A 26,133-nucleotide genomic window follows, 5' to 3' on the forward strand; every position below is an offset into this window, starting at 1 on the left:
TCTATTAGAGATTCTCTAACCCCAGATTCATCACTTACGAATTTCCCCAGGCGCCAGACTGGATCCAGAAACGTGCTAGCAATTCCCCTGCACGTCAGCAGGTGGCGTCGTGTGGATCCACAGCAAATCTGTTCTGCCCTAAAAGTGAGGTTGTGACCCCATATATGCGCAACGCTGCCATCAGTTTCTTTCTAAACTCTGTCAGTGCCATCAAACGAGAAGCCTTTGAAATCACAATATGGCAGTGTGCAGACTTTCAGATTTGGGTTCTTATTAATGGACTAAATGAGGCCGTACCAGAAAAGGCATTACCGAAGAAAAGTAACTTGTTCTTCTGCCGGAGACTTCTAACCACAAATTCCTCACCTTGTGAACAGATAAAGATACTAAAGTAGTCCCTCTCCAGATGGTGAGCATGTGGAATGACTTAGATAAGGAAACCCTGCAGGACAAATCAGGCAAAGTGCCCATCCCACCGGACCTGGCTGTCCAAGCAACAGTGTTTTATGAACGTGTGGAAGGGACATCCAAATAACTGGCTAGCAAACACCCAAGTCAAGTCAAGTCATAAACTTTATTCCACAGTTTAAAAAACGTCATAAAAGTACACAGATAAAATCATACATGTGACATCTAAAAAACCATACTTTTTCTTGCAGCAACAGATTTCAGGATAAAAGTTGCTATAAAAAAACACAAATCCGGGCTAGCAAGTGAAAATAACAATTTCATGGCATTTGAAGTAGAAGACACGGAATATTTTTTAAATAACGGTTTCAAATAAACAATACGTAGGGCTTTATAAAGGGGGCAGATTAACATAAAATGAAGGGTACTTTGCTTGGTTAGTTCATCACATGGACAGACGGATGTTGTATAATATTTCATTTTTGGAAAGGCCACAAGGTTGTGGACAATACCGAGTCTAAGTCTGGATAGGACGAATTGGTGAGATTGCCTGTAAATTATTTTGAGATAGATAGGCAAACCAGGACCCACGTTTGCATTGGAGGAATAGAAAGCATGGGTTGAGTAGTTACTTGTGTCTGCTTTCCGTTTAACGAATTTTACCCTCATAAATTCCTCTTTCACCTCCTTTTTGGATAAAGTGGTTACAATCTCGGGATCTTTGCGTACATCCAAATCAAAGAGTTCTCTAAAAGTAGTGGTCACATACTTTATCCATGGTATATTCTTGAAATTATCCAAAGACAGACAATCTTTGATAATGCTCTTTGTAAAACTTGTTTCGTCCTTCAGCCAAATAGACCTCCATACCAGGAGGGGTCTTAATTCGATTAAATCGGCTATATGGTCCAACCTTAGTTCCTCGTGGACCAAGTAGTTAGATGCCGATGAGGGTAAACAAAGTAGCCGTTTCAAAAACAAATTTTCCAGAATTTGTAAGTCTTCGTTACATCCGTACCCCCATACCCCTGAACCATAAAGTGCTATTGATGAACATCTGTGTCTATAAATATTTAGCATTGCTGGAATCCGTCGGCTGCCCAATTTGTTGGCAAATCGAAAGACACCTAGTGTAGCCTTCCCCAACCTGGCTTTTATGTTAATGTGTTCAGGTGTCCATGAGCCCCGACTGTTAAAAGTAATGCCCAGATAACAGAAGTTATCTACAACCTCAATTCTGTTATCTTTAAAATAGAAAGACTTGGGGTGATTCACCTTTTTGCCACAGACCATAATGAATGTTTTAGAATTGTTAATTTTGAGTTTCTTGCCCTGGATAAAATCATAAAAACAGTTCATTAGCCGCTGTAGGCCGATTGGGGTTCTAGATAATAAGACGGTGTCGTCCGCATATAACAACACTGGAATTGGTAGGCCACCTGCTTGTGGTGCATCTGCTTGGACCTGTTTTAATTCTTGTTCCATAGAATTAATAAAAAGGGAGAAAAGCAAGGGGGCCAATACGCACCCCTGCCTAATGCCTGATTTTACCATAATCTTTCTCGTACACTCTCCTGCTGGTCCATATCGTATCTGAGTGGTAAGGTTGGAATATAACCTAGCTAAGAAATGGATAATGGCTGAGGGAGCTCCCATATCGAGAAGGGTTGTCCACAACAGGGAATGGTTCACCAGGTCGAAGGCACTAGAGAGGTCCGCAAAGCAAAGAAATAAGGAGCCCGATTTGACCTTGGTATATTTACCTATTAAAAGGTTGAGGTTAATGCACTGGTCAATGGTCCCCAAACCCTTTCTAAAACCATATTGGGATTGTGCCAGGATATTGTTATTGGTCGCCCACTCCTCCAGGCGTAGTAGTAGTACCCGGCTCATGATTTTAAGGGAGGAGTCTAAAAGGGAGATGGGACGGTAGTTTTTGGCCTCCCCTCTATCTCCCTTCTTATAAATCGGGATAATAACGGATTCACTCCAGGTTGCCGGGGTGGAGAGATCAGTGGCAGCATTAAAGACCTGGGTCAATAGGGGGCTCCAAAGGGCCAGATCATGTTTGTAAAGATCTATCGGGACCCCGTCAGGTCCCGGGGCTTTACCTCCTTTACTAGAATTAATTGCCGTGACTACTTCTCGGATGGTGATTCCCAAAGTCTGCGGGGTCAGCTGGGGATTCATACAGATTTTATCATAAGACTCCTCAGGGGGGTCAAATATTCCTGAAAAATATCGGACCCAGCTATCTTCGCTTACTAATGCGGTAAGTACTGGGAAATCTTCTTTCTGGAGAAATGGGGCATTAATCGTACTCCAAAACAATTTACAATCCCGGAGGGCTGCGGCACAATCCAGATTGTCCCAGGCTTGTTCCCGGAGTTCGTTTTTCCTGCGTTTAAGTTCAATGTTATAATTGGACCGCAAGGTTTTAATCACTTCCCTGTCTCTCGGAAGATTGGATAGTGCTTGCTTAAGGGTTTTTAGCGCTGTTGTACAGGCTTGGTCGAACCAGCCAACCTTATCCCGTCTAGAATTCATCTTATTGTTAGTAAAAATTCTATTAATAATAGTGCCTAGATCCTCAAAATCCGCTATGATACCCTTAGGGAGGGCATTGACTTCCAGACAGCGAAATATCTGCCTGGAACCACCTACCACAACTGCACTATGTAGTTTTTCTGATTTTTCTGTGCACCACTTTATCCGGGCTCCATTAGGCCTACTTGGGACAATATTATCAACAACCCTGCCTGTAGGCGTAATTCTGGGGCCCCAGATAAGAATAGACATAGTTAGGGCATTATGATCGCTCAGACAATAGTCCTTAATTATTGGCACTGTGCAGAATGGCATCAAATGGGTTGAAATCAACAAATGGTCAATAACCGACTCAGTATCCCTCCCTTTGAACGTTGGAACAATGTTGCCCTTTTTATCAAGAGCAGGTTGGTGAATAACTAAATCAAATTTTAACAGAAGACCATTAAGGGAAGTCCCATATGGGGTGTGTTGAAAATGTGCTAAATACTCCCCCAAATCCCCATCAAACCCACAAACTGGGGTTTGAGAGTGCGGGCACGTTCTGATATTGAAATCCCCTCCCCATATGATGTCATAAGATGTGTGGGATTTATTACAGATTTTATTTAGGAAGGCTTCCAGTTCGTCCACAACCAGGGTGCTGGTCGGATCAAATGTGTTATTGTAATGATTGATCAGTAAAGTGTTCCTACCCTTTTTGGATTGTAATTCCAGGATTTGTGAATGTGTGCCAACAGTAGAATACGAACCTACAGTTATCGGGAGATCAACTGATATAAGGACAAGTAGACCCCCTTTAGCCCTCCCCATAGCAGATTCCTGGGCAACACAGTTATAAGAAACAGAACCATCAAAATGAATGTCTAAAGTGGACCATGTTTCCTGTAAACATAGAATATCAAACCCAAGGATAAGTTCCCTCCACCCTAGAGCCGAAGCTCTCTGACGCCAGCCAGCTATATTCCAGCTCACCATGGAATACCCTTGATCACTTGGGGTAGATATCTCTTCCAAGGGAGAAAACATTGTACATCCCCTATCAGCAATAGCCTCATCGAATGGTGAAAGGTGGACTTCAGTTGGTTTATCGAGAGTTAAGGGGGTCAGATCGAGTAGATCAGAAGTTATTTTGCCAACCGTTACTGGTAAGGTATAATACTCCACAGTAGCCCCGCTATCGGCAGGATTAGTCTCGGTGGGTAGAGGGGGAACAATGGTGGAAGCACTGGGTAGTCAGTCAACTCCCTCTAGCCCATCGAGACAACTATATCGATTATAATCCCAGAAGGTGATCTGCGGTGGCTGAAATGGGGGCAATCTGGGGTAACTTGGGCGAAAAGGCCTTCCCCTACGTTCAACCCTAGTCCATTCATTGCTTTCATCATAGTACATGGGGTTAATGGATGGGGGGGGAAGAAAAAGGAGACAGGGAGAGTCTGGATGGTGGAATCTAATGACCTATTAACACCCGCACATATGTAAGACACAGTACGTGGGTCTCTAAAACTGACAGTGATACAGTCTCCTTTAATGGATTTAGGGGTTTTACCAATCCATGGTACCCTCCTCACCATGATGACTTCATTGTGCAGATGTGCCGGTAAGGGTCGGTTCCAATTAAGCCATTTTATGACTTGATTTTTAAGGGAGTTAAAAGTTTCGGTTTCATCCCTATTTAATGGAGGTGCTCCTGCCAGAATTACCATGTACCGGTTGGCCTCCGGTGGTAGGTCGGGCCGTCTAGTTCTTGGAGTTTTGAGGTCCTCGGGTGGGGGCCCTTGGGTATCGATGGACAAAAGTGCGGGTGGGATATGCGAACCTGGGGGGGGGGCTTGGATATTCTGAGAGGCAACTAGGCTAACAGAGCTAGGAACTTGAGGATCATGTTGGATGCTTGTGGACGTTGAAACAGGAATTTGGGGCACAGTAATAGGAGGGATAATTTGGGGGGCAGGCATGCTAGGAGGGAGACCAGAACTATTAGGCTTGGAGGAGTTAGCTAAAAGTATAGCAGTTGATTTCTCTATATTAGACATTCTAAACTCAAGCCTATCTAGTTTGGCCTCTAAAGGAAAAATAATCGATTTTAGTAGGGTTGCTATTTTATCCATGGAGATATCGTTACTAGGTAAACTCCCTCCACCTTCGGAATTCAACAATGCAGATACTCCATCTATTCTAGCTGTTTTAGATGCCCTCCCGTTATTTTTACCTTTATTGTAATACTGACTCTTCCGTTTCTTAATAGCCCCTTCTATTCCCCCCTGAGTTGTAAGAAGGGTAGAATTTCCATCATTTACAGAGGTGAGAGAAACATTTGCACAATCAGAGACATGGCTAGAATCAGCAATGACGATGGAGGGATTAGATAAAACAACAGAGTCTACACTTAGCTGGGGGGCAGGATCGGAAAGTAAAAGTTGAGCATCCACCACTGGCAAGCAGTCAGTAGGTCTTTCAGGGGTTTTAGCATTAGCAAAAGGGCCCATACTGGAACGTTTGAAAGACATTAGTTCCTTGGACAATCGTTTCTCCAGTGTGACAATTTCTTTGTCAATAATATTGTTAGCCCTAGTAAGAAACTTCTCCATACCTCCTGCGGCAGATTGTGATCCTCCAGCCAACAGGGATTTGCTCCTGGTTTCGCGTCCGACCATGATCCACAGGAAATCAGGCAGCAGGAGGATTCAGGGGGGTACAGGGGGGTAGCCCGGTCCGGTCACTACCGGTCACGAACGGGCACAAACGGGCCCGCTCTTGGCCCGGTCTTCGCCCGCTTCTTCGTCCGCGCGCGTCCCGCGTACGCGTTCCAGGCGTGGTTGAAATAGAGGAGGAGAGAAGGGGGCGGGAAGAGGAACCAGGTGCGCGCGGTGGACGGCGCTAGCACTTCTGGACCTCGCAGTCCCGCTCCGACGGCAGATTGTAGTCCAGGCTCTCCCCCTGCCGAAATGACCGAGCCGATGTGCTCCCAGGTCTCAGGATATGCTAAAGAAGATGCTCCACAGCAGTACTAGCCCCCAATGCGTCCACGAGTGAGCAAACACACAGCGCGAGCGGCACCCGCGCCAGCGGGGGCCGCGAGGAGTTATGAAGGTTGTCCAGCAGGTCGGAGGGAGAAGGGGGCGGGAAGAGGAACCAGGTGCGCGCGGTGGACGGCGCTAGCACTTCTGGACCTCGCAGTCCCGCTCCGACGGCAGATTGTAGTCCAGGCTCTCCCCCTGCCGAAATGACCGAGCCGATGTGCTCCCAGGTCTCAGGATATGCTAAAGAAGATGCTCCACAGCAGTACTATCCCCCAATGCGTCCACGAGTGAGCAAACACACATAACTGGCACGCCATGCTTCAACCCAGTAGTAGCAGATTTTGCTCTAGTGGAATGAGTGTGCAATCCTTCTGGTGGGGTTGTTTTTCAGCCAGCCCATAGCGGATCTTGATGCATGATACAATCCATTGGGCGATGGTTCTCTTTTGCACAGCTTTGTCCTTTTTTGCTCCCGAAAACCCAATTAAAGGTTGGTGCTACTGTTGGTAGTCTTTGGTCTGGTCAATGTAGAAACTCAAGGCACTCTTGGGGTCCAGACGGTGGAGCCGCCCTTCTGCCTTTGAGGAATGGAGGAGAGGGGTGTCATGGTGATGGTTTATTTTGTGTGAAGGATCAGTTTGTCTGGAAAAAATAGGTGTACAGATGCACCACAGATGGCACCTGCAGTTCGCTGACTCGTCTTGCAGATGTTATGGAGACGAGAAATGCGGTCTTAATGGTGAGCAGACATAGAAGACAGCTGTGCACTGGTAATGAGGATCAAATTAAGGTCCCCCTGTGGCATAACAAATGGCGTAGGCAGGTACAAATGGATCAGCCCAACTGGGCTTAAAAAAGGCAGAACATGAGTACATAAGACAACTTTGAATTTAAGGTTTGGATGTTACAGGAGGAACACCAAACAACAAATTTCTCCCAGCACACAGCGTTTACAGTCTTGGTAGATGGATGCTTGGCTGCCCAGATAACACCAACCACTTTGGGAGTAAGGTCAAAAGCCATCAGCTGTCGCAGTTCAATCTCTATGCATAGAATTGTAGATTGTGAAGGCTCAGCTGGAGAACTCTGCTCTGCTGCTGTGACAGGAGGTCCTCCTGAAGGGGCAGCTGGATCAGCGGACATGTGGCCATGGCCAGAAGTTCTGAGTCCCTTGCTCTCCTCGCCTAGTCCAGAGCCTTTAGGGTGACTTTGGCCTAGTCTTTCTTGATTTTTTTCATTTCTTTGGGCAGGAGAGACAGTAGTGGAAAGGAGTACAGGAGGTATGATCCCCAATGTAGGTGGAAGGCATCTCATAGGGAGAGCTTCCTTGGGAACTATATCATGCAAAGGTTTGTACACTGCGCGTTCTCTTTGGTGGCAAATAATCTGAGCCAGGGCCCTCCACTTTGCTGGAAGATGCTCTGTGCCAGCTCCGAGTGTACCCGCCATTCGTGATCCACTAGGCAATGGCAGCGGAATTTCGCCGCCCTGGTATTAAAGAACCTGTCAGGTGGTGGGTGACCAAGGAGATGCCTTGAACGTGCAGCCACTTCGAAAACGCATAACCCCTCTTGGCACAGGATCCCCAACTCCACACCGCCCTGTTTGTTAAAGTACGGCATGGCAGTAGTGTTGTCCGTATGAACCTGTGCCTGTTCCCCTTTGTTAGTTGGGAGGAGCAACTTTACTAGTAAGTGAATCCCTCACAATTCCATCAAACTGATATGGGAAGACAAGTTTCCTCAGGAGACCTCTGATCTTCGCCTCTCTCAGATAAACTCCCCAACCCAGAATCAATGGATCAGTCACATCCGTCTGCTCTGGGTGGGTTAGGGAAAGAAGTCAGCCGCCAGTCCAAATACAGTCAAGAAGCCACCACTGCAGGTCTTTCACAGTCTCCTTTGACACCTGGATGGACTCTGACACGTAGCCTTGGTGCTGATCCAACTGCACAGCCCGCATGTGTCACCCGGCGTGGTCCACAAGCAGGATGCATGAGGCCAAGATGCCCAGAGGTCTCAGAGTTGCTTTCAATGAGACCCAGGGTCAAGGGTTGAAACATCAGGATCATAGCCCGAATGTCCCGGGCAAATTGAGGAGGTGGAAAGAGCACCGTATCCAGGGTGGCTCAGATGAAAAGGAGTCATTGTGAAGGGTTCAGTTGTGAATTTGGCACATTGATGGGAAATGCCAATGATGTCAACAGGTGCCCATTGTCTGGAGGGGTCAAAAGACTCCTTGAGGTGAGCCCGCCTTGAGGAGTCTGTCATTGAAGCATGAGAAAAATGGTAATCCTAACCTCAGCTGATGGGCTTCAACCACCACCATCACCTTTGTGAACACTCGAGGTGCACTGGTAAGGCCAATGGGGAGCACCAAGAATTGAAAGTGCTCTTGGCCTACAAGAAACCACAGATAGTACCAATGGGATTGCAGGATGGGAATATGAAAATAGGCGTCATGCAAATCCAATGCTATCATCCAGTCTCCGGGATCAGGAGCAGACAGAACTTAGCCACGTTAGCATTCGGAAATTGTACTTCCAGAGGAAGAAGTCCAGAGGACGAAGATCTATGATGGGACAAAGTCCTCTGCCTTTCTTCGGCACCAGGACATACTGGAGTAATAGCAAGTCCTGATCTCTAGTGGTGGCACCATTACTATGCCTTCTTTGCTAAAACAGCCTGAACTTCTCTGCCGATTATGGACAAATCGTCCTCCAGAAGGTCTTGTGGTGTTGACGGCATTTCCAGGGGGTGTCAGAGGAAAGGTAGGGAGTAATCCTGTTGCACAATCTGAAGAACCCATTGGTAGGACGTGATGTTCCTCCGTCCATGGAGGTCAAAGGTGATATGACCTCTGAACAGGCGTTCAGGGGCCTCTGAAGCCAATTAAAGTGTTTTGGGGCAGAAAAGTGGGTGGGGGGCTGCTGGGGTCTGGGTAGCATGTTCTCCTGGGGCCTGGATACTGTCGGTCTGTTCCCGGCCTCTTCCCAAAAACGTTGAAGAGGCATGCTGCTGCTGAGGTACATGTTGGAATTGATATGCACTGCTGAAGCCTCGAAAGGGTAAATTACTTGTGGAACAACAAGTAGGCTTGCCTAGGCCTAGAGTGCAAGCAGTGACCTTGTTCTATTTCAACCTTTTTAAGGCAAAGTCAGCCTTTGTTCCAAACAGCCAAGACCCATCAAAGGGCATATCCATCAAGGACGGTTAGATGTCTGAAGAACAGCCCGTGAAACAAATCCAGGCGTGGCGCCGAAGCAGTACACTGGTCCAGACTGCCCTACTCAGACAGTTGGTGGAATCCAGGTCTGATCGAATATAGTACTTCCTGTGTACTGACCATCCAAAATCAAATGTTTTAACGTTGGTTGGATTTCGTCTGGGACAGCTGGCAAGAAGTCCGCCACTTTATCCCACAAGGCTTGCGAATACCTTCCCAGGAGGCAAGAAAAAATTATGGACCTAAGGGCAAGGCTGGAGGAGGAAATCATGTGTTTGCCAAATGTCTCCATCGGTTTAAACTCTCCTTCAATGGGATTCGTGGGGAAGGTATTGAGGATTCGGGTGAATGGTGGACGCATGTACCACCAAGCTCTCTGGAGTAGGAAGCTGGAGGAGAACATCAGGATCTCTCAGAGCAGGTCAGTGCCGCCTCACCACCTGCGCATTCAATGTTTTTGTTTAGGTTTATATGATTTGCATGGCTGCTTCCAATGAAATGTCCCATCACTAGGGTTCTAATGAATGAGGGCTATCCTGATTAAAAAGAGCACTGAATTATAGTGGAATAATTTAAACAGTCATGTTTTCAGCCGTTTCTAAAAACTACTCGAATTAATTTTCTGCAAACTGAGTGGCATAGTATTGCAGATCTTTGGCTCAAGATATCTAAATGAACAAACCCCTACTTTCTTGCCTTGTGAATTGGAGGACCCCTCCCAGCAGAGAAGACCACAGGGACCCTGAAGAAGTGTAAGGTTTTATTAACTTTTGAAGATAGCCTGGACAGGTATTAAAGAAAACCCTATACATGTAGCACATGGCTTTGAGTTGGATCCATTTACCAATTGGCAGCTAGTAAATTTCTCCAAGACTTGTCCTGGCCAACAGGTCGTTGAGCTTTGAACCATCTGAAGACATCTTAGCAGTGTCTGAGAGAGGCCTAAGTAAAATGCGTTACTACAGACCAAAAGAGAAGATACTATGGTTTCGACCAGAGTTTTCTGAGCGGAAGAAGGCAAGAACCACAGCACTTTATTCAGATATCGCTGCGTCCCAAAGCACTTAGTTGACATTGTCTTAACTTGGTCATCGTAGGTAAGGTTCTGATCCGGTCAGACTCCTACGTTTTTTACTCTGAGCTTTGGATGTCGAAAAGGGCCCAAGGAGTCTAGCTACCATGCAAGGGACCAAATGCTCGATTGGTTCCCCTTTACCATCACCTCCGTTTTTCCCCATTGGGCTTCAAACAATCATTGTTCATCTACTTAGCCACCTCGGGAAGACAGAGATCCAACTAAGTGGCTCCCTTACTTGCAATGTGGCGCAGTGTGATGATCAATGTTGTGCAACATCCTGGTTTTGCCCAGGTGTCCACTAGGATATCAGTCATAGCCTTATCAAAGGGTACTAGAAGTTCTTAGTTCTGTGAGAAAAGGGGTAAAAGGTCCCGATCCCTTACTGGCTGTATAATGAGCGTAGAATAGGTTTTATGATACTTGCTCTTGACACGGGGAAAGCCCCGAACCCGCTAATTTATGGACAAGGTTCAAAGTGGTTGTAAGGGCAAGATTCTTTATGATTCTTACAGGAAAAAGAATTCCAGTCAGACACAAACTCATTTTGTTGAAAGTTTCTTTAAAGTATATTACTCTATCCATGAGAGTGAGTGAGAGACAGCCAACACGTGTTTCACCCCTTTACATGGCCATCCGGCCTGGGGCTTCCTCAGGGCCTTAAGTATCTGGATAAATAGATAGTATCTGTACAAGTTCTTGTGGTATCTATTCAAAATCACGGGCGTAAATGTCGGTATCATCAGGTCTGTCCGAAAAGAGATACTATCGATTTATCTAGATACTTAACGCCCTGAGGAAGCTACAAGCCGGATGGCCATGTAAAGGGGTGAAACACGTGTTGGCTGTCTCTCACTCACTCTCATGGATAGAGTGAATATACTTTAAAGAAACTTTCAACAAAATGAGTTTGTGTCTGACTGGAATTTTTTTCCTGTAAGAATTATAAAGAATCTTGCCCTTACAACCACTTTGTACTAGAGGTTCTTAGCTGGTTTGTTCAGGAACGATGACCTCTTCGTATATTTGTTTTCACCTCAGTAGTAGGTAAAGTGAGGTCTGAAACCTTCACCGCCCTTCTGATCACTGTGGTGAAAGAGGCAGATTCTTCCATTGCCATAGCCAATGTCGGAGAGGCCTATATCAGATGATGAAATCAGTCCATTGGCATCCAGGTCATCAAGTATATTGCCATCATCATACTGTTCTTGGTCATCATCATTGTCCACATCATTATAGTTGGGGACATAAGTATCAGGTTTCGATTTGGCATACTGTGAAGGTCTAGGTGGAAGGGCATTGGTCTCTGAGATGGATTGGATGGTTGGCTTTATTTCCGACTACAGTTACGGCATCGATGCTCGGACCAGTGGTGTTGGCTGTGTTGCTGAGGATCTGCTGGCTGTAATCCCACTGGTGGCCCCCTCGGATCCTTGGGACCCCACGAAATGCCAGAGAAACTCAGTGGGCCACCAAATATGGTGTCTACAGCTTGTTTTGCGCTTGGACCTTTTGTGGCATCCCTGAAGGCCCAGGAGATTCATGCCACCTGGACCAGGGTCAGAATCTGATCCAATGTGAAGGACCAGCTCCCTGGCCTAGAGGTACCAGGGGCATAGCACGCTTCGGAGTGGTGTAAGTGACGGGAAGCTGGAGACCAATGTCTGGTCTTGATATGTTTCTTGGATTTTTTCAACTTACATGAACCCTGTGACCTCAGTGACAAACCATCATAGGAGCAAGAGATCAGACTTGACCTGGATAATTTCTACGGCTTTGAATGATGAAGTACGGCAATGGCACGTTTCGCTTTATGGTCGTAGATAGCCTTACGGTTCATTTTGGGGCAGCAGTCGCATAAGGCAGACTCATGGTTGGTGCCGAGGCATCAGAGAGGCAGATCGTTGGCATCAGTCATTGACATATGACAGAAAGCACACGTCTAAAAAAACTTTTGCTTTGGGGGTGGAGAAACCTACTTAGCACAGATGAAATTTTGTGGCGACAGGACTCGAAGCTCCAAGTCGGAAGTTGCAGGAAGAATGGAACTAATGCCAATGCATGGAAGTGGCATATATATGAGGCCTTGATGTCTCATTTGGGGCAGAAAGGATCAGACACAATGCTGCATGATGGTACCTGCCACCAAGCTAGGGAATTGCTAGCAAGTTTCCGGATCCAGTCCAGCACCACAGGAAATTCACAGGTTGAGGAGTCTGCGTTTGGAAGTCTCTATCAGAACTGTGCTGGTTTCTAATAACTATAATTTTTCTGATTTGTAGGGAGACATAGGTGTGCCTCATGAGTTGCTGCTCAACAGTTTTCCATGTTCCCATTTGCAATGCTAAACACTTTTTAACCAGTTCCAGCTTTCATTTTTGATCTGCAATGAAGTGAAGAATCAACAGTTCACGAATATATACATATATATATATTTATGCCAACACTTATTGGCTGAAGAGCTGACAGCCAATCAGAACTCATGATGAGATGTGTGGTTAGGCTCCGCCCAGATATATATGTAATTTTGATTTTGATTTGCTCAGGAACTACTGAACGGATTTACACCATTTAAGCAAAAGGCACGACTCTGATACAAGGTCTACCTTTCTGCCAAATTTGGTGTAATTCCGTTCAGCAGTTCAGGCTGTCGCTGCGACTAAAGGTCCCTATGGAAAATTGCATGGGGAAAACACGTTTTGGGACCCCCCTTTTTTCTCGGCCCCCGCTTGACAAATCACCCCGAGACTTTCAGGATAGGAGTGGACCGGAGTGGGCCACGAGTTTTGAAAAGTTTGCGAAGATTCATCAACTGGCGCCAAAGTTATTCCAAATAGAATGTTGCGGATTTCCTATGGATAATAGGTCCTAACTATAACTACCTACTGGCGACCCCCAGTAGGCAATATATATATATATTAAAGCCGAAATGCATCATGCCCAGCGTGGTCTTCCTGGAGAAATTTCCCTGTGCGGCCTCTTCCTTCTTGGTCAGGAGGGTTCTTTGTGATTGATATATATATATGAGGTGCTATCATGTATATTGGTCCCAAGATGGCTGCCAACACTTCTTGGATGTGTGGTTAGGCTCCCCCCAGATATATATGGGATTTTACTTTTGATTCTCTCAGGAACTACTGAACGGATTTACACCATTTAAGCAAAAGGCACGACTCTGAACCAAGGTCTACCTTTCTGCCAAATTTGGTGTAATTCCGTTCAGTAGTTCGGGCTGTAGCTGCGGCTAAAAGTCCTATGGGAAATTGCATGGGGAAAACACGTTTTGGGGCCCCCTTTTTTCTCAGCCCCCGCTACACAAATCATCCCGATACTTTCAGGATAGGAGCGGACCGGAGCTGGCTAAAAGTTTTGAAAATTTCGCGAAGATTCGTCAACGGGCGCCAAAGTTATTCCAAATAGAATGTTGCGGATTTCCTATGGAAAATTGGTCCTAACTATAACTACCTACTGGCGACCGCCAGTAGGTAATGTAATATATATATATCATAGGTAGTTATAGTTAGGACAATGTTTCGATAAGAAAAGCATTTTTGACTTGCCTATAACTTTGGTGCAGTCTGTTGCATCTTCACTAACTTTTCCAAAAAAAAAGAGCCCCAATGAATGGAAAGGATCGGGGTGATCCATCAAATGGGGGCCGAGAATAGGGGGGTGGTCAAAAAATGTGTTTCCTATGTAAATTCCCATAGGGTCTTTAGACAGGCCTGCAACCCGAACCACTGGATGGAATCAAATAGAGTTTGGCAGAAAGGTAGATTTTGGTTCGCAGATCACACTTTGTTATTTGGTATAAATCCATTCAGTAGTTGTTGAGAAGTTTAAGGAAATTCAAATTTGTATATCTACGATTGTGACTAATTTGTGAATAATAACAAGCTTGTGCACACATCTGCAAAGCTCTGATTGACTGCCAGCATTTCAACCAGGAAGTGTTGGCAGCCGTCTTGGGACTCTGCTTCAGCCGAGTCCCCAAAGAAATGGGAAAATAAAGAAAAGGGGGCAGGGTAGGAATACCCTGACCCCTTACCTCTGGCCCAGAGGGACTCTGTCGGGAAAAGAAAAATAACTTTAAAAAAAGAAACATTGGTGCGAATTGGCGACAAATTCATGGTCAAAATGAAGAGAAAAAAAACAAGTGAGGTCTCCCGTGCTTGTTTTTAATCAAGCCCCAGGGTACGCCAGGTCCAGGGGGCATGCATTCTTTATTAAATTAACGGAGGGGGGTGCAAGTAGCATTTATAAGCCCCGGGCACCACCACCTCCCTGGGGCTTATGTCAATGTAAAAGCAAGGGAGGGGGGCAGCGCGGACCCCCCCTGGCGACCATCACCGCCCTGGGAATTTAAGTAAATGTAATGCGGGGAGGCATTGCGGACCCCACTGGGCCCCGGGGATCAACACCTCTTTTGTTAAATTTAATAATTAGGGGCTGCGCAGACCCCCCCCCCCCCCCAAACCAGGAACCACAACCTCCCCAGGGCTTTAGTTAAATTTAATGGGGAGCCTCCCTTCCTGGGGCTGAATACAAGAAAAGAGACTACAAGTAAATACAGAGGGGTTTAAGTATTTAGGGATGTATATATCCATAGACATCTTGCGATGCCTCACGCAAAATATATGTTGGGTGGTGGCAGATTTCCACGCAGATGTGGAAAGATGGAGACGTTTACCCCTAACATTGCTAGGCAGAACTGCTATATATAAGATGATCATGCTCCCCAAACTTTTAAATATATATTACAGAACACACATTATAAGAGTCCAGAGGATGTATTCAGAGCAATAGACAATGGGGTGCGCACACTCCTGTGAGATGGGGGCAACCACGCATCGCACTTCGCACATTGCAGTGCAATCAATATAATGGGGGTATAGCCCTCTCAGACATTAGATCATACTACCGGGCTGCGCATCTTATAGTAATAAATGAGTGGGGACACCTGCCGAGAACAAACCCGACATACGCACTGGGACAAGTACAATTTGAGACATACTCCCATCTACACTACATATATGGAGGGAGACACCTGCTGCCGGCAATGCAGAGGTCACTGGAGGCATGGAGGACAGCGGAAAGGCAAATGGGCTGGGAGAAGAAGATAACGAGGCAGACCCCATTATGGGAAGGTACACGTCTCCCAGAAACTGGGAAACTGGAAGGGTTCAAAGACTGGGACAGGATAGTAATTTCAAAAGTCGAGGACCTAATAAAAGAAGGCTCCTTGATCTCCTTTAAAGTCTTGTACCAAGAATTCCAAATGGGAGGGAGGCAAAGGTATAAATATATTCAAACACAACACGCATGGGCAGCAGAGGGGATAGATATTGCAAGTACCCCGGAATTTGCGCCACTGGAGGGCAGACTCTTACAAGAAAGAATATTAGAAAAGGCGGTTTCCTGGACCTACAAGACACTTATTAATAACATTCCAGATAACTTAGAGGCTCTGAGGAGAAAATGGGAGAGTGTCATGGGTAACTTGGAGGATATAGACTGGGATGCGGCGCTAATGTACCCTAGAGAGCTAGCCATCAAACTGAGACTACGTTTAATCCAACTTAAAAGCCTCCATAGAACATACATAACAAGATCCCGTCTATAAAATGGGGCGGGCATATTCCCCTGACTGCCTCCGTTGAAAGATTGAGACCGGCACGTTTATTCACACATTGTGGGAATGCACACACATACAAAGATATTGGATCAAGATAATGGGAGAGTTAAGCGTGATACTTGGATATCAGCTCCCGAAAGACACCAAATATGTGTTGCTTGGCATACCCTCGGACATAGACCTGCCCAGGAGGAGTCTTGTCTTGTGCAACTTGGGGATGGCACTAGCTAAGAGAGACATAGCCAAGAAATGGGGTGCACAAGAGGTTCCCACTCTAAGGGAATGGAGAGTAGGAATGGACATGTACATGGGAGCAGAGCATGTGACATATAAGATGAGAGGGTGCCCTAAAAAATGTTTTCACGATTTTGCGCCCCTGGCTTAGACACTATGGATTAGCACTTGATGAGGCCCAAGACAGGTTCACAAATGGACATAGGCCTCGGAAAGGGATAAACTTTACTGCACATATATCCGGGGAAGAGGAGGGACGGTGTGCTTAATGTGGACTTACTGCCATGATCTCAAACAGATGCATATTGATGTTGCTGGATTCGCGAAAACTTCGTAAACAATTAATTTTATGGTTCCCCTGTATGTGCCAAAGGTTTATTTTATGTGTACTGGAATTGGAATAAAAACTATTAATAAACATATTTATTAAAAAACAAAAATACAAGAAAGGAGAAGGCAGCTATGGCCCCCCTCCTGGAGGGAGCCAAATATTGCCCTGGGGATCACCACCCCTCAGGGCCAGCTCCTTCTATGTCATGGGGGGGGGCCCGCCCCCGGGACATAGCGGTTTGCTTTTGCTTGGCGGGAGCTGGCAGTACTCATCAAGCAAAAGAAAACACTTTGGTTCCAGCGGGCGTGAGCTATCAAACTGCTCCTACCCACTGGAAGCGGAAGGTTCAAAGAGATGAAACTATTGCTCCTGCACAGAGGGAGCAGCAATGCTGGCTCCCGCAGCAGGCAGGGAGCCAGCTGGTACCGTAGGGGCCTTGATGCTCCCCCGCAGTCCCCAGGCTGCACACTAGGTGCCCTGGGTGAGCTCCAAGGCACTCAGGAGACATGGCCTGGCCCCAGGGGATGGGGTCCCTAGGGCAATAATCAGCCCAAGAAGAGGGGCTGTGTGCCCCCCCCCACCAATTACAGAAGAGGGCAAAACAGAGGGCAGAAAAACAAGCAGAAAAGCCAAACTGGAGGGCAGAAAAACGATCAGGAAAGGCAAAACAGAGCAGAAGAGGGCAAAACAGAGAGCACTCAGACACCCACAATCAGCCTCACGCACCCACTCACAAACCCACTCAAAGACTGAGGCACCCACTCACAGACCTACTCAGACACTCAAGCACTCACTCACAGACCTGCTCAGACACACACATACCCACTGCCAGACCCATTCTGGCATTAACACCCACTCACAGACCTATTGAGTCACTCACACACGGTCACAGGTTAGTGGTTAGATAGGAAATGAAATTCAAAACACCTTAGAAATTCAGTTAAATAACTAAAGGTTATAGGGATGTCATAGTTAGGAAACAGCATTGAAAAAAAAGTAGAAATTTACTAAAAAAACAAAAGGTTACAGGGACGTTATACTTAGGCTCAGATTTGACTCATAAAACAAGTGACATTCGGCAGCTATATTTAGCTGAGCTAGGTATAACTTATTCCCCCGCAATGCGCTGCTTATGACCTCACATATTACATTACTCATGACATGGTCATTGGCATCACTGATAACATCATAAATGACATCACTGATGACATCATCCAGTGAGTGTAAGTGTTTTTTAAGAGTTTATAGGTGTTAAACATATATACAAAGCTACTACAAAATTTTAATTAGTGTACTAGGTATACTGCTAACATCACTGACGACATCACTAATTACATCTCAAATGACATAACTGATGACATCATCCACACAGAAGCACTAACACACTCACCCATAACCCTATACAACTTCTCATACACCCACTCACAAGCCCACACAACCACTCACATACCCATTCATAGATCCATACAAATACTCACACAACCACTCACTCATCTATAGAACCAATCACACACCCACTTGCTCATACAACCACTCACACAACCACTCCCCATACAGCCTCTTAACACAGCTACTCACCCACCCACATGCTACTCACACACCGATTTATACACCCATAGAGCGACTCACACACACGTACAGATACTCAGATACCCAGTCACACAGCCACTCACATAATATATGCTTACAAATAGTATCACTCACTAGTAGTACAGAACGTAGACTGCTTTAACTTATGTAGTACTTTGGTATATATGCTTAAAACTCAAACTTTTAGAAAACACTCGCACTCACTGGATGATATCATCAGAGATGTCATTTGAGATGTCATCAGTGATGTAATCTATGATGTCACTGACCTTGTCATAAGTGGTGTAATATGTGAGGTCATAAGCTGTACATTGTGGGGGCATAGGTTCTAGTTAGCTTAGCTAACTATAACTTCAGAATTTCGCTGGTTTTGTATAAGTGAAATCTGAGCCTAACTATAACATCCATGTAACCTTTGTTTTTTTCCAGTGAATATATATATGTATATATACACACACATACATATATACATACATACACATACATATATATATATATATATACACACAAACACACTCAGACTACTTTTGCTTAGTGAGTTCTTTGAATTCAGTGCAAGTAAATAAGAGTTTCTCAGTTGGCCTACCGGACTATCGATCATCCTGTCAGAAAGAAACTCAGGCCATTCTAGAGTAATAGCACTCATATAGAGAGGGGAGTTTTTCAAGTATCTCCTGTTACTGTGATTTAATCACCCAATAAAGGACTGAACGAATAGTGAGTGAGGAATTTGTAAACGTCTAAAGTTATAGTTTTTAATAAAGCTCTTAATGCACCTCTGGGATGGTGGATCTGACAAGAACTCAAGTATATCACAGACTCCTTGTGTTTCCCTTACATAGGTCAAAAATTAGCAGAGATATACCCTAAATCACATCATAGACAATAAAAGGGTCATCCTCCTCGGTCTTTTTCAAAGTCGAGAGTATTGAGTTCATTCGAAAGTCCTCCATTACCCGATGGAGAGTCTCAATCAAGTTGCGAGAAGCTTGATCCGTAGTGTTATGTGGTGGGCCAAAAAACGCATTTCACAAATAATGACATTAGCATATGTGTCTGAATCATTTTAAAGTTATAACTGGCCAATAAAAAATTAAGTCACTTTTGCTAATCAGACAGCAGCATTCAGAGTAATAGTGATTTGAATTAAAGATACAAAGCCCTGCCACTCTGCCCTTGGGAGGACCAAACACAGCAATCACTGCATTGAAGTTGAGAAGGCCGTAGCCATCCAGTAAGTATATATATATATATATATATATATATATATATATATATATATATACACACATTATATATATATATATATATATATATATATATATATATATGTATATATGTTTCCAAGCGTTCGCTGTGAATCCCCGCTCTCCTCCCTCGCGACGCCGGTGCCAGCAACGGTCACAGCTCCGCCTCAAATATTACACACAGGACAAAATCCGGGTGTTACTCCGAAATAAATCCAGCGGCACGCCAAGGACAACACAATATACCTTTATTGTGTCACACAAACAGTTCTGTTTGTGTGACACAATAAAGGTATATTGTGTTGTCCTTGGCGTGCCGCTGGATTTATTTCGGAGTAACACCCGGATTTTGTCCTGTGTGTAATATATGTGTATATATATATATATATATATATATATTCACTGAAAAAACCATAGGTTTCACACATGTTATAGTTAGCTGGACATTTTACTGATAAAAAACCAATGAAATTCCCCCGTTATAGTTACTGTAGGCAACTATAACTCACGCGACCGCAATCCTCTGCTGATGCTAATACTGTATTTAGACACTTATTTGCCCATATCTTCTTCCATTAAATTTTAGCTATACATATATTACAAATATTTTTTTTTCATAAAGACACATATGTCATCAGCAGAGGATTACGGTCGCGTGAGTTATAGTTGCCTACAGTAACTATAACGGGGGAATTTCATTGGTTTTTTATCAGTAAAATGTCCAGCTAACTATAACATGTGTGAAACCTATGGTTTTTTCAGTGAATTAGCAAGGTTTTTTAAATGCTATTTCCTAACTATAACGTGTGTGAAACCTATGGTTTTTTCAGTGAATTTGTACGGTTTTTTAAATGCTAAGTTACTTTACGCCATTTGTGGCGTGCGCACCCACTTAACGCAGTTCGTTCCGTGCACGGTTTTTATCAACTTTAATAAGCCCTGTACATTTGGTGGCCTTCGGCCACCAAAAGCACAGGGGGTGAGGTCAATGTGGATAGTGTTTTTTTTATTTCGATTTTATAATTTCATGTTGCCAAAATTACGTTTTTTTTCTCTATTAATAAGCCCTGCACATTTGGTGGCCTGCGGCCACCAAAAGCACAGGGGGTGGGGTAAGTGTGGATAGTGTTTTTTTTATTTTTATTTTTTTACCGTAAGCGTACGGTAAGCGTACGGTAAGCGTACGGTAAGCGTACCCCGCGAAATTGCCGAAAAAAAAATAAAACCGTTTTTGCTCTTGGGGGATGTTTGGGGACTCCCTCAACATGACTATGTGGGAGGGAGTTGTCAAAACAGCCCCGTAACATGTTTTTGGCCATCATGTTTGATAAACAACACTCAGTGCGAGAGACAAAATGGCGGACGCCGCTTCCTGGTTTCGGCCGATTCGAATGTTTACTAAGATCTAAGAGCCAATCAGAATCGCGCACGCCACCGTAAGCTTACGGTAAGCGTACGGTAAGCGTACGGTAAGCGTACCGTAAGCGGGCTCAGATATATATATTGATTTAAAGGCTATTTTCTCAGAATCTACTGAACAGATTTACACCAAACCTACAAAAGGCACTTCCTTGACCTAGGGACTACCTCTCTGCCAAATTTCTAGTAATTCTGTTCAGCCGTTCGGGCTGTAGCTCGTTCTAAAGGTCCTATGGAAAAATGCATGGGAAAAACGCGTTTTGGGACCCCCCTTTTATCTCAGCCCCCGCTTGACGAATCCCCCCGAGACTTTCAGGGTAGGAGCGGAGCGTAGCGCCCCACCTATTTTGAGAAATTCGCGAGGATTCGTCGACCGGCGCCAAAGTTATTCAAAATAGAATGTTGAGGTTTTCCTATGGAAACGTGGTCCTAACTATAACTACCTACTGGCGACCGCCAGTAGGTAATATATATATATAAACTAACTCACGGACCAGAGTAGAGAGATGGACTGTTTTCATCTAAAGATTCTTTTCATTAACCCATAAATACTCTGGCAGCAAACTACTGTCTAATTAAATTCATACTTTAGCCATGGCTGCATGACAAGCAGCATCTTTCATATATTTGGTGCAAACTTTTGTCTGCAAAGTGGAAAAAATGTATGACATCAAAAGCTAACCATTTTTACAGACAGAATACCTTAAAGCTTGTTTGGATCAAACAGAGGCTTGCAGTCCAGAGTTTTTGCAAGAGGTGACAGGAAAATAAAATACAAAGTTGATCAGGGATTCTCGCATACGACTACTAATGATAAAGGGTGCACTTTGGAAATTGCGGTGCTCTACACTTTGCCAGCGCTTAAGCGAGCTTGGTTGCAGGAAATATTTGCGCTTTTAAAAATTTACCGATTTTTGTCATTTGAGTTGTAATATTGTTTATTTACCCCTGATTTTAGTCTGGTCCACTGCCCACACTCTTGCACCATAATCGTGCCCCCACCGCTGCTTTAGCGGGCCGAATTGTGGATCCTAGTGTTTTGCCGCCATTTTGGGGGTAGCTGGGGGGTCTCGTGGCGCCATCGTGCTGAGCGCTCTAGTGCTCAGGCGGACGGTGAGTTGAGCCCCTACTTAAGACGACCACTTTGGTGAGTCTGTCCTAGGGAAAGGCTGCACTTTGGAAATTGCGGCGCTCTACACTTTGCCAGCGCTTAAGCGAGCATGGTTGCAGGAAATATTCGCGCTTTTCAAAATTTAGCGATTTTTGTCATTTGAGTTGTAATATTGTTTATTTACCCCTGATTTTAGTCTGGTCCACTGCCCACACTCTTGCACCATAATCGTGCCCCCACCGCTGCTTTAGCGGGCCGAATTGTGGATCCCAGTGTTTTGCCGCCATTTTGGAAGTAGCTGGGGAGGTCTTGTGGTGCCATCGTGCTGAGCGCTCTAGTGCTCAGGCGGACGGTGAGTTGAGCCCCTACTTAAACCTCCCATGCCTTCGCGCAGCGGGCGCGCCCGACTAGCGCCGGAGTCGGGCCAGAGTCTTGCCCGTCTGTGCCCGTCAGCGCTAAGGAGGCGTTTGAGGCGGGAGACTCTGTGCGGCCCTACGCCCTACGAAATTCCCAAGCAGGTATGTCTAGGGAGTTCTTGCTTTCCCTCAACGTGCCCTACTTATACTGTCATGAGGCTTTAAATCCTGACATTCGGCTTGGCCCTGTGAGTTGTGGTCAGGGTAAATTCACGCTGACCCCAGAGCCTATTTTGAAAGTACCCTCACATGCTCCTGTGCTACGGGGAGGATTAATTAACGCCCGATCACTCTGTAAGAACGCCCAGAACATACATGACCTTATCATGGAGACCAACCTAGACTGGCTCCTGGTCACAGAAACCTGGCTAAAACCCTGGTGTAATCCCGATTTAGCCATAGCCCTCCCGCAGAATTTTCTTATCCAGCGCTTGGACAGAACTGAACAACGGGGAGGGGGCCTGGCCATTATTTACTGCAACTCCCTAAAATGTTCTACCCATGAACTGGTTGATATTAAAGGGGCAGAGGCGCTAGCCTTTTCTTTGGGTATCCATGACTCCTTTACCTTTTCTGGTGCCCTCATTTACCGCCCTCCGGGATCCCCAACTGAGTTTTTGGAATCAGTAGGAGATGTACTGAGCGACCTAGCGCTCAGATTCTCCCACTTTACAGTATTGGGTGATCTAAACCTGCACTTAGACTCCCCTAAAGAACCAGGAGTTGGTTGCTTCATGGATATTATTGACGTTCTTGGACTCATCCTTCTGAATCGCGAACCCACACATTTAGCAGGATACTTACTGGATTGTATCTGCTCAAATTCCACCAGGCTTATAGTTAAACCCCCCTGCCCTCAGATCTGGTCCGATCACCTCTTTATTCCGTTCCATATTGCACTAAATTATAAAACTATGGCCACCACTACAAAAAATATTAAAAGCCCCGATGAAAATCACAAACCTAATTGGAAGAAACTATCTAGCAGACCTGATGTTGTAGAAATGCTAAAAGCCAGTATACCGGTATTAACAGGTAACACCTCTGCGGACAATCAGAATTTTTGTGATTGGATAGCCATGGCGGGTGCCTCGTTAGGACCAACTGGCGATAAGAATTCAAGTGCCATTAAGACCAAAAAGAGTGCCCCATGGTTTTCACCGGCCTTGAAATTAGAGTTGGGAGAAGTAAGAGTACTGGAACGGAGGTGGCGCAGGAACTACGAGGCTACTGCCCGTAATGCCTATAAATCGGCCAGAAGGAAATATCATGCAGGAATAAAGTCAGCCAAGAAAGCTCACTACTTACAGGCCATCTCCATGGCGGGTCAGGGGCAAAAAGAAATGTTCAAGATAGTAAAGGATTTTATGAACCCATCAGCTCTTTCGCAGGAGATTCCTCCGTCCCAAAATCTCTGCAATGCGATATCTGACTATTTTGAAAATAAGATCCTCGATATCGTGAAGACTTTCCCTCCAGTACCCTCTATGTCGGGAGCTGCTGAAAGGATAGAGGGGGAGAAGACTTTAACTCGCCTGGTGGGATTCGCCCCGTTTCCCTTGAAGATACCTCCAAGGCCATTCTGGCCAGCAAATCTGGATCTCCCTTTGATCCATGCCCCCCTTTAGTGTTACAGACTCCAGTGGAGGTGGTTAACCCTATCATCAACAGTATTATTAACTCCTCATTAGCTACGGCAGACATCCCTAATGATTGGAAGCTTTCAGCCGTTAAGCCTCTCCAGAAAAAGGCACTGGTTGACCCAACCACCCTCTCCAACCTGCGTCCTATTTCCCTGCTTCCGGTGGTGTTCAAACTGGTAGAGAAGTTCGTCAATAGTCAACTTACGAGCTTTCTGGAGGAGAATAACATCCTACATCCTAACCAGTCAGGGTTTCGGTCAAAACACTCTACCGAGTCTGCCCTGCTGTTTACAGCAGAGACCCTACGAATGGCCATTGACCAGGGAAAGAAGGCTGTTCTAATCTTACTTGACCTGTCGGCAGCCTATGATACGGTTTCACATAACATCTTAGTGGACCGGTTGGCTGCCGCAGGAGTAGGTGGGGAGGCTCTGGCATGGCTCAGAAACTTCCTTAGCAACAGACACCAAGTCACAGTGCTGGGCCAATACCAGTCTGAAGCCAAGGTCGTCAGCTCCGGGGTCCCTCAGGGCTCGAGTCTAAGCCCCGTACTTTTTAATTTGTATATGGTACCCCTGGTGAAACTGATCGCATCATTCCAGATCAGCACAATATCATATGCTGATGACACCCAGCTTATCCTGGTGCTGGATAGGGAACGGCCTGGCGCCGAGGAAAATCTTAAGGAGTGCCTAGCAGCAACATTCCAATGGATGACTGATAATCATCTAAAATGTAATGCCGGAAAGACAGAAATTCTGCCGTTTGGAAATCAAAATCTGTTTTCCCCAAAAACCTGTTGGCCTGATGATGCGGAAGCCCCCCCAACACCATTACATCTGCTCGAAACTTGGGTATCAAGTTTGACGACCAATTGTCCTTTAAACATCAAGCGGTGTCCGTAGCTGGCACGTGCTTTCATATAATAAAAGTTCTAAGGAAGTTTTTTGATCACCTCCCGTTGCCGGCCAGAAAAACGGTTGCAGTTGCCCTAATAACTTCCAGGTTGGACTACTGTAATGGCTTATATGCTGGAGCTAATAAGTCCGTACTCCATAGGTTACAGATGGTCCAACACGCAGCGACCCGCCTGGTATTACGTTGGCCCCGCAAGTCATCAGCCTCAGCAGCGCTTAATGCGCTCCATTGGCTACCAATTGGTAAAAGGATTCTTTTTAAGATTCTGCTAATTACCTTCAGGGCATTTCAACAGCAAGGACCAAAATACCTATGTAATGGTTTTAGACGGTATCACGCGACTCGTTGCCTGAGGTCTGCCGGTCAGAATCTGTTTATAATCCCCAGATTTAAGTTGGCAACAAAAGGTGGCAAATCCCTTTTTGTGCTGGGCGCCAAGGCCTGGAACAAGCTCCCGCCCTTCCTACGATCATTGTCCCACGAAACCCAGTTTAGGAAAGCATTGAAAACCTGGGTGTTCTCTCTCACTGATGCTGCCTGTAGAGCACTGGTGTTATGTGTAGTGTAAAGTGTAAGATGTTTCTTTTCCCTCCAACCCTTCCATCTGGGTTGGGTGAGCGCCAAGATACTCCTTGGAGTGATAGGAGCGCTATATTAAGTGTCCTTTACATACATTACATAAAACGTCTACCTAGACATCAATATCTGTAACTGTGGGATACCAGTTGTTCTTTGACAATTGGGAGTATGGAGTATGATGTCTGCTCCTGACTCAGACATCACTAGTTCACGGAAAGAAAAAGTTGGCTCTTCACTCTGTTTGTCAAACAGAAACATGAAAAAAATGGGGAAATGTCTGACTCGAGAAACTAAATATTCATAGTTAGTCTGAGAATTAATAAATGTTGCTCACCATCCCCTTCATCCACAACGGCCTGTATGACAACAGGGAAGACTCCTCGATCCAAGTCATAGTTCAGCTGAGGATAAAAATAAGAGACATACATATAAACATGGGAGTCTGCTAAGCCATGCATAATGCTCAGCCTGTGTAGAAAACTGTATGCTCACACCGGATTATAAGTGATATTCCAATTTTTCATGGAGCACACAGAGTTGAGGTGACCACTTATGTTCCAAACTTAAGAAAAGAGACTACTCCATTCCACCTGCACTTTAAAACTGGGAGATAATCACCTAGACTCCAGTATCAAAGTAATGAAGGCCCATTTTCGAAAATGAGGGAGATAATCTACAAGCATACTTCACCACTAGATTGTAAACCCTCCATAGTCCAGCAGCAAACTA

General features: G+C 45.3%; 1 protein-coding gene across 4 annotated transcripts in view; it reads right to left on the reverse strand.

Moving 5' to 3' along the window:
- The window catches only part of MGRN1 (mahogunin ring finger 1), a 308,688-nt gene that overhangs the window by 217,885 nt on the left and 64,670 nt on the right, over positions 1 to 26,133 (reverse strand). For all 4 annotated transcript variants that reach the window (XM_085632139.1, XM_085632140.1, XM_085632141.1 and 1 more), the window contains exon 7: positions 25,739 to 25,805. In XM_085632139.1, the coding sequence (XP_085488265.1) occupies positions 25,739 to 25,805 (67 nt within the window). The remainder of the gene's footprint in view (positions 1 to 25,738; positions 25,806 to 26,133) is intronic.

This window comes from Triturus cristatus, chromosome 10, assembly GCF_964204655.1.
Source record: "Triturus cristatus chromosome 10, aTriCri1.1, whole genome shotgun sequence".
Taxonomy (NCBI): domain Eukaryota; kingdom Metazoa; phylum Chordata; class Amphibia; order Caudata; family Salamandridae; genus Triturus; species Triturus cristatus.